At 34.9% G+C, this 9,996-nt stretch overlaps 1 protein-coding gene across 1 annotated transcript; it reads left to right on the plus strand.

Moving 5' to 3' along the window:
• Positions 1-7,674: 7,674 nt before the first annotated feature.
• Positions 7,675-9,499, plus strand: LOC18436934 (NAC transcription factor NAM-B2). The gene is made up of 3 exons (XM_020668900.2): positions 7,675-8,039; positions 8,145-8,404; positions 8,863-9,499. Exons 1-3 carry the CDS (start codon positions 7,880-7,882, stop codon positions 9,007-9,009), a joined length of 567 nt encoding a protein of 188 aa, XP_020524559.2. The 5' UTR covers positions 7,675-7,879; the 3' UTR covers positions 9,010-9,499.
• The last annotated feature ends 497 nt before the right edge of the window (positions 9,500-9,996 follow it).

Consider the following 9,996-nt stretch of genomic DNA (forward strand, 5'->3'; position numbering starts at 1 on the left):
TTAAACATTATCTTCATCAAATTTTGAGAAGCATTATTCATCTCCTTAGACTATTGAGAAGAAATATCACACTGATCAAGCATATGTTGTTGATATCCTTGTTCAGAACATCAAATTAGTAGATTTGATCAATCACTTAATAGTTTATAGGTGAAAAAACCAATTTAAAAGCTAGATTAAAGGTTTCCATTGTTTAAAAAGAAAGAAAAAAATAAGAATGGAAATGGTTTGCTAGATTAGTGGGTTGTTGGATTTGCATATTAGCATGACTCATTTTACGTGGTCTAACAATAATCCTACTAATTTAACAATGAGTAAGTTTCATTGCTTTTTAGTTTCGTTGATTGGGAGAGGCATTTTTCTTTGGTTCGTGTGACTTCTTGATCTAAATTGTCCTTTGATCATACTCCTTTACATGTGCTATATTGTCTTCATAATTCACACATGTGTTGTTACACTCAATGATATAATTCATTTTTATCGAATGTGTTGTGTGTTCTTTGCTTTAAACAAAATTTTTTATTCATGAGTCAGTTAACCAATTCTTTAAATTACTAAGTAACTTTATTTCCCAATTTTTGCCTTTGTTAGGACCTAACAACACAGTGGGTTGAGAGTAGCATAGACTCTATTTACGTGACACCGCTCCCAAAGATGTAAAGTCAAATTCTTCTCATTTAGCTTTTCTTGATTTGTGGCATTACAGGCTTGGCCACATTTCTAAGAATCATTTAAATGTACTTTCTAAGATATTTCTTTTTATTTATGGTTTGAATAATTGCATTTGTATTGTCTGTCCTATGGTAAAACAAGCAAGATTTCCATTTAATTCTAATTCTATTTCTACCTTGTATGCTTTTAGTATGATACACTGTGATAATTGGGGTAGATACCAGATTGCAACCCTCTCTGGTACTCACTATTGTTGATGATTTTCTTCTATGCACCTGGGTATTCTTGATGAAATTCAAATATGAAACTACACAATATCTTCAATTTTTTTTTGTTGTGCTAATTAACACAATTTCATTGTCAAATTTAGACTATTCTAACTGACAATGGAACTAAATTATTTTCCCAAGAAATTTAATTTAATTTTTTTAAATCCAAGGGTGTTATTCATCAACAAAGCTGCATCTCTATACACCAACAGAATTGAGTAGCCGAATGTAAACATCGACACTTTCTTGAGGTGGCTCGAGCCTTACGATTTCAAGTTAATCTCCCTCTCTAGTTTTGAGGGGATTGTGTTTTTATTACGATATTTTTAATCAATAGAATGCCAACACCTTTACTCTCTGGCAAAAGTCTACATGAAGTTTACCTTAATATCAATCTTGATTATAATCAATTATGTGTCTTTGGATTTTGTGTTATGCAATTTGACACCCAAGCTTGTCTTGCTTGCCAATTTCATCGGATATCCTTTTGGTCAAAAGGGATATTAAGTATTTGACATAATTAAGAAAACGGTTTTTGCTAGTCAGGATGTGAATTATCACATCTTGACTAGCACAACAACGAACTTTATTCTTCTCCTAAGATGCATGTGTTCCTACTGCTTGTACTTGAAACTAACTCCATCTCATCCCCTCCCCTTATATCCCAATCTAGCCAAAGGAGTGATCATTCACCTCTAGCTGATACCGGCCAATCACCTCTTATACAACTGCCTCTTCCTTCACGCCCACCATCACCACCACCTCCTCCACCTCCACCATCTCTTCGTCGATCCTCTAGACCTACTCGTCCACTATTATATTTGCAAAAATATCATTGTTTCACAACTACTGCTCCAATTACTATAAACAACATCCTTCCGCTTTACCAGGTATTGTTCATCTGCTCACTAGGGTTTTACCTTATGATCAATTGTCTGTATCTTACAGTGCCAATGTCATAGCTTTATCTTCAACTACTAAACCCAAATCCTTTGAAACTACTGTGAAATTACTGGAATGGAGAGATGCAATGGCTACTGAGATATGAGCGCTCGAAAAAAATATAATACTTGGACTATAACCAAGCTGCCCCTAGGGTAAAAACCCATTGGCTGTAAATAGATTTATAAGATTAAGCACTGCTTAAATGGTTCTGTTGAACGTTACAAGGCAAGGCTTGTAGCCAAAGGTTTTACCCAGACTGAAGGTTTGGATTATTACGAAATATTTGCACATGTGGCTAAGTTAGTCACCGTGTGATGCCTCTTAGCTATCGCTACAAGATATCAATGATCTTTACACCAGTTAGATATGATCAATGCCTTCTTTCATGGGGATTTGGATGAAGAAGTTTATATGCAAATTCGCCATATATTTACCAAACAGGGGGAGAATAGAGTCTGCATATATGGACTCAAACAAGCATCAAGAATAAAGCTCTTCAAGGTAAAGGTTTTCGTCAATCCCAAGCTGACTACTCTTTGTTTAGCAAACAATGTGGTGAAAAATGCATTCATATTCTCATATATGTTGATGGTATATTTATTACTGGAAATGATTCCACTGCGATTGCTAGTCGTAAAGGCTTTCTCCAGTCTCGATTTCATATCAAAGACTTAGGACCACTCAAATATTTCTTGGCATCGAAGTAGCTAAGTCTATTAAAGGCCTTTTCTTATGCCAGCATAAATGTACATTAGAGAACTCCAAGATAAGGGTATGCTCGAAGCAAGGCCTTCAGAGTTTCCAATGAAGCAAAATCTAAAGCTAAATTCTATAGATGGTGACTTTCTTGAAGACTATTCTTCTTATAGGAGGCTCATTGGCAGACATATATTCAACTATTACCCACCCAAACATCGTTTTCAATGTCCATATCCTTAGTTTTGGCAAAGCTCGCGAAAACCTAATCTTGATGTGGCCTTACAATTACTTCGATATCTCAAGTTTACCTCGAGACGTGGAATTATCTTATCCTCCTTATGGAAACCTGAAGTGACTAGATATTTTGATTCCTATTTGGTTAGCTACACGAGGACTCGATAGTCTACTAGCGGTTATTGTACTCTGCTCAGTGATAGCCCAATTTCTTGAAAACCTAATAAATAAAACACAGGTTTTTAGACTTCTGTCGAAGCGGAATACTGCTTTATAGCACTTCTAAGTTGTGAGTTAACTTGTCTAAAATATCTTCTCGCCAATCTTAGTATTCCTCACTTACAACTCATTATAATGTTTTACAATGACAAAGCTATACTCTACACATTGTTGCCAATCCAAATTTGCATAAAAGAAATAGAGCATACAGAGCTGGATTATCACCTTAATCCTGAAAAGATCCCTCTGGACTACTTCAGACTGCATATCTTCACGCTTCCAATCACTCGGCAGATATTTTTACAAAAGTCCTCCAGCACGAATGGTTGAAATAGCTTATTGGCAAGTTGGGCAACATCCCCATTCATGTTCCAACTAGAAGGGAGTATTGCAAGATTTGTTTCTATCCAAACATACACGGTTTGATTAAACTGTGTGTATAGTTTCTATCCTTTGTAACTTCTTATCTCTACATTCCTACAAATATTGGGATGTTGCACAATCCCACAAATCTTGGGATATTGGGCTTATAACTTATATGTATCACCGTATAAAGCAATAGAATACAATTCAATTTTCTCGTTCAAATGTCTATTTACAATGTTGTTACCTATGAGCCAGTGTTCTCAAAATCGAATTGGAAAGGTTAACCGGATGTGGGTCAGGAAGCGGTTCAATCGGCTTAAACCAGAAAACCGGCCGATTCAACCGCTCTAACCGTGCAAGTCCCGGGCGGTCAAACAAATGTTGAAAAAAATAAAAAAGTACAAAAAAAAATCTACTAAAGTATGAAAAGCATATAAAGAATGATTAAAACCAAACACATTTAATTGAAGTTGAAAATTAATGAAAAAAATGGATTTTAACCCATTTATACTTTTCAAGGGCTATTTTTAAAATTTCTAAAAAAGATAGGAAAATATAAAAGTGAGTATAATGATCAAAATAATTTTTAATATTTATTATAATGTAAAGAATATTTAAAAATGCATTACAAATCAAATTCGTTATTTTTGAAAATTTATATCCATTTTTTGAATTTTTTTTAAAAAAATACCGGTTGATCACCTTACCCTCCCAAAACCGGAACCGACCACTAGCCAGTTCCGATCTAACCGGGCGGTTAGATCGAACAATTTTGGGAACAATGTTTGGAAGATTTGATCATCATAAATGCATCTGAGAATTGAAAGATGATTTGGGATATTCTTAGAGAGGCATTATTATGGGCGGTTTGATTTGGAACGAAATCGTCGTGCCTTCGAGGGGTTGGTCACATATTTGGAGAGATCGTGTAGATAACATTATGCATAACCTTAGGGAATGGTTTTTAATTAGTGAAGAGGGCGATAGTGTTTCTAATGGGGATATCATGTAGTCATCTTTAAATTGTAGGCCAAAATGTAGGTCGATTTTACCGTTGCCAAGATCTGTAAAGTTAGTAGCTCTTTGAGGAATCCAGGACTGACAAGATTAGGTCGAGTGATTTGAAACACAAACGGTGAGGAAATTTGATGTTATTATGGTCCTTTTGGTCTATCGACAGTGAATAAGGCTAAATTGTGTGCACTTTTGACCTCCTTGGAATTTGAGATCAATCTGGTTCGAAAAGTTAGTAGCTCTTTGAGGAATCCAGGACCGACTAGATTAGGTCGAGTGATTTGAAACACAAATGGTGAGGAAATTTTATGTTCTTATGGTCCTTTTGGTCTATCGACAGTGAATAAGGCTAAATTGTGTGCACTTTTGACCTCTGTGGAATTTGAGATCAATCTGATTCGAAAAGTTAGTAGCTCTTTGAGGAATCCAGGACCGACTAGAATAGGTCGAGTGATTTGAAACACAAATGGTGAGGAAATTTTATGTTCTTATGGTCATTTTGGTCTATCGACAGTGAATAAGGCTAAATTGTGTGCACTTTTGACCTCTTTGGAATTTGAGATCAATCTGGTTCGAAAAGTTAGTAGCTCTTTGAGGAATCCAGGACCGACTAGATTAGGTCGAGTGATTTGAAACACAAATGGTGAGGAAATTTTATGTTCTTATGGTCCTTTTGGTTTATCGACAGTGAATAAGGCTAAATTGTGTGCACTTTTGACCTCTTTGGAATTTGAGATCAATCTGGTTCGAAAAGTTAGTAGCTCTTTGAGGAATCCAGGACTGACTAGATTAGGTCGAGTGATTTGAAACACAAATGGCGAGGAAATTTTATGTTCTTATGGTCCTTTTGGTCTATCGACAGTGAATAAGGCTAAATTGTGTGCACTTTTGACCTCCTTAGAATTTGAGATCAATCTATCTATAGGGACGCAAAATGAAATATCGGGTATGTTGGCTAAAAGGGGGTGTAAATTGTTTTAAGCTATCGATTTTGGCTTCTTTGCCTATCTAATTCTTTATCCCCCTGAATATTAATAAAGTGAGTAACATTGTCCCAAAAAAAAAAGAAAAAAAAGAATAAGAAGTAATCGAGAACAACTGAAATTCTAGGGATAAGAAAGGGAAAAAACTACAAAAAACTTTATCAAATTACCCGCAAGAGATGAATAACTTTGAACTTTACTAATATCCTTTGATTTAACTTCAAAATACCTATAAAAAAAAGACATGACTTGGAATAGTTGCAATTGGGCAGAACTTTAAATACGTCATCTCTTATTGATATTTTGACAAATTTCCTAAAAACAAAAAAAAAAACACTTACAATCAAAATAAAACCTTCAATTTCATTTAATTGAGGTATAAATCAAAATTAAAATAAAATATTCAAAAGAAACCTTAGTTCACATCTTTCGATTTCATCTCATAGGAGCAATAAATCCAATAAAATGATTTAGAGCTTATAGAATAATAGAAAAAGATCAAAATCATGATTTCTTGAGATAAAATCAATACAAAGACAAAGAACAGTAGAAGAAAAAACAAAAATTGATCTTAGGAACTTTTGATTTGGATGCAAAGCAATGTGTTGGGGCTTTTTTGGGGACAAAGTTAACAAATTTGGTGAGACAATTAAGAGAGACGGTGCCCCATGTGTTTGGTCAGGGTGTGTAGTGCCACGAGGGATTGGCGCACGTTGTCAAGTTGAGAAGGCGTTGTTGTGCTTATCTAACACCTCTGCAATTTGTTTTATGAGCCACGATGCATAGTCCTGCCGGATTTAAGTTGTATATATGCTCCCTTGTTAAAGATCTACTTACGAGATTTTTCGAAACTAAAATTTTAAGTTCACTTTAGAAACACCACATGAGTATTCAAAATAAAAATACTTATATGTAGCTATCTATAAATTAAACAATGTTTGCTTTTTATTTTTTTAGTAGTTCAGTAGTAGGATTCAGATTCGAAATGTAGCTCTCCTAAATGTCAGCTGCCAACTATTCAAGCTTAAACCTGATTAATAGACAACCTTTGTTCAATATATATATATATATATAGAGCAATGATTTCATGCAACTGTTGTATAGTAATATGATGTAACAACCTTAAAAAGCCATCTTGTGACTACTTGTTTGATCTAAATTTTGAAATATATACACTTTTCATTCTAATGAACAATTACAGAAAAAGAAAAAATTGAAAACACAACCTAGAAAGTATTTTTTTAGCCCAACTAACACAAGCCATTCATTTTCATGAGATGCTTAGATCTAGGCCTTACAAGGAATTTTTCATTTTCAATTGTTTTGGATGGATTTATTATCATTAGATGAACAATTTTAAAAAAGAAAAAAATGAATTCGAATTTATAAAGGCTAAGAACTTGAAATTCACAAAATGAATGGTCTAGATTCGATTTTGGAGGGACTCATTTTGGCCATATCTAGGGTTCAAATTGAACTTTTTTTTTTTTAGGGGGATTGATTATTGAGATGAAGAGAGTGTGTGTGCAAAATTTGAGGTCAAACAAATACCACAAACATGGTTTTCTAGAAGTGTCATTGCATTATACTATGATACAACCATTGCATTGGATCATTGTTTATATATGAGCAATGATTTCATACAACCGTTGTATAGTAATATGATGCAACAACCTTAAAAAGCCATCTTGTGGCCAGTTTTCATTCAAAACTTGAAATCTATTTTTTTCTCAAGTCCATGCATCTTGATGTCGAGATGATCAATTTGAGGATACTTGGGCATTAAATTAATCTCTTCATGTAAATTTTTTTAGGTAGGCTCTAATTTGATTGTTTATAACCTAGGCTCTATATAAACTTTTCTCTAAATTTTCAAGTGATTTGGATTTGTAGAAAAAAAAAAAAAATTCAAATACAAAATAAGGTCGTGACCGTCAGATCGATCTAGATTCAATCTAGGCCAATGACTGACACTATAGCAGTCAGTCCGTAAGCTGACATCATCCATTCTCATATATAAACTGAAAGTTAAAATGGATGGTAGAAAAAAAAAATTTAAAAAACACTTTCAAAAAATAAAAATTTGAAGATTGATGTAGATTTGAGAGAGGAGGATCACGCAACATTAGATGAGTCGGCCGACTCATTAAATACTTTTTCTATTAATATTCTCATTTTTTCCGCTTGAATGCAAGCAACTATATGCTCGCGCGGGTGCACATGATCTGTAGGCCTTACATTATTGGAAGAATGTTGTTGCCTCCCCCAATTTTAAAATTGCTTGCGAGTGGAAGAGTAGCAATGCCCCTCGTGCTTCTTGCACCCTCATCACAAGATTTTTACTCCTCCTCCCCCCTATAAACCATACTTTGCTCACCATTTCTCACTCATCCTCTCTCTCTACAATCTCCTCTCTCTCTCTTCTATCATCTTCCCACCTTAAAAAACCATAATTTTCTTTCTCATCTTATTCCATCAATGGGTGATGAAAACAACCTTCCCCCTGGCTTCAGGTTCAACCCCACAGATGAAGAACTAGTCCTACACTACCTCATCCCCAAGGCCAGGCATTCAACCAACACCTCAAATATCATTACTGAGATTGATATTTACAAGTTCGATCCATGGCAGCTTCCATGTAATTTTCTTTCCATTCTCAAATATTAATTGTTTATTTAGCAGAATGTTTATCTGGATTTTTGTTTAGGGGGAGGAGAGAGGCTGAATTCTTTTTATTTTGCAGCTGAAGCCATGGTTGGGGAGCAACACTGGTATTTCTTTTGTCCTAGAAAGAGAAGGCAAGTGAAGGGATCGAGGTCAAACCGACCGGCCATATCAGGATACTGGATGGCCACCGGCACCGATACACCGGTGTTAAGTGGGAGCAAGAGGGTCGGTTTAAGGAAAGATTGGGAATTCTACTCAGGGAAGGCGCCGAGAGGGTCGATCACCTACTGGACCATGCATGAGTATCTCATTATCGACGCCGACGATTGCACCAATGTAAGTCTCACATTAGTTTTGTGTAATCCTAGTCTTATCGTTAGGGCCGTTGGGTTAACACTGTTCTATCAATTGTTGCACTAACAAAAGTACATACATATAATACAACTAGCTTATCAACTATTTGACATTTTAACTATTTTCAACTATTCTAATTCATGATCACGTGTGTTTTGGTGGGATTTTTTACTTTAAATACAAAGAGATTAAATTGTTAAACATTTCATTTCTTATTTATATCAATCAAAATCTCTCGCCTCTCTCTCCCCCCTCTCTCTCACTCTCATATAGGCTGATGGAACAGTATAAGCCCAACGGCTAATATTGAACATGTCCCCAATCTGACAATCACAACTGCATTTTATATTTGAATTTTAATATTTTTTCTATAAATTCAAATCACATAAAATTTAAACCTCCACTTTTCTCATCAAAACGTACTTTGTTGATACTTTCAGAGTGAGGACTGGGTTTTATGTCATGTTTACGACAAGAGCTGTTGTTCAAGTTCAAGTGATGAAGGAAGAGAACTGTCATGTATGGATGAAATTTATGCATCTCTTGATGATTTCGACGACATCACTTACCCTCTGCAGGGTCCATGAAATGTGAAAAAGCCAACATGAAACAATGATCATCCACCCTCAAAACATATGAAAAAAAACTGATTAAGCACCTAGAGAGAGAGAGAGAATTAGAGATAGATAGAGGGAGAGTTAGAGAGAGAGAGAGGTGCCAAATGTGATACATAGATCATCCAGCCTGCTCACATTTGAATAACTGATTAGACACCTAGAGAGAGCGAGATAGAAGAAAAGAGAGTTAGAGAGAGATAGAGGAAGAAAGAGAGAGAGAAGGTCGAGCACGTAAACTCTTAGACAGCATTCTTATCCCAAAGAATAACATTCTTATCCAAATAGGTTAGAGATTAGGTTTGAGAGGGAAGAGAAGGATGATTACACGTTGTTCTCATGGCTCACATCTTTTCATTGGCCTGTGTTCGAGTTCTCATAGTGGGAGAATCTCTTTAACTACTTGTAACTTTTAATTAGTGCAATGGAAGTGAAAGGGGGTGGAGCCCAATTCCCACTTTGAGCTTTTGGAATTTTCTATCTTTTGCTTTCTTTATGTTGATGAAATTTGGTGGTTGTCTTGTGAGAAAGCAAAGAGAATGTTTCGTGGTGGCTACCACCCCATGTAAGCATTACATCATATGTGACTTCATCATCTCCGTAATGCATTTCTTCATAAAATAGACTGAGAGTTATCATTCTAGTGATGGAAAATATAGTTCGAAACTTTACTCCATTCATTAATTCATAAATAAATAAATAAGTAAAGAGCACTAGTTTCCTTTTACTCCCTCAGTCGGATGATTTACTTGGGTTGATTTTTTCAATTTGAAATTTTAGTCACTAGATGATTATTTAAAAAAAAAAAAAAAATTGAATTTTGAGTTTTCTATCACTAAATTCTCACCCTCTAAAAATTGGACAATTTTTATTGAATCTTGAGAATTTTTTTTTCCTCAGTGCTTAAAGGATGCAATTAGATTTATTTATTTATTAAGGTTAATATACAGATTAAAGAGT

This window comes from Amborella trichopoda, chromosome 11 (genome assembly GCF_054954075.1).
Source record: "Amborella trichopoda isolate Santa Cruz 75 chromosome 11, AtrichopodaSantaCruz75HAP2 v2.0, whole genome shotgun sequence".
Taxonomy (NCBI): Eukaryota; Viridiplantae; Streptophyta; class Magnoliopsida; order Amborellales; family Amborellaceae; genus Amborella; species Amborella trichopoda.

Coding starts and splice junctions, on each gene's coding strand:
- LOC18436934 (XM_020668900.2), top strand. CDS start 7,880: ATGGGTGATGAAAACAACCTTCCCCCTGGCTTCAGGTTCAACCCCACA. Junction 8,040..8,144: donor CGATCCATGGCAGCTTCCAT/GTAATTTTCTTT, acceptor TTTATTTTGCAG/CTGAAGCCATGGTTGGGGAG. Junction 8,405..8,862: donor ACGCCGACGATTGCACCAAT/GTAAGTCTCACA, acceptor TGATACTTTCAG/AGTGAGGACTGGGTTTTATG.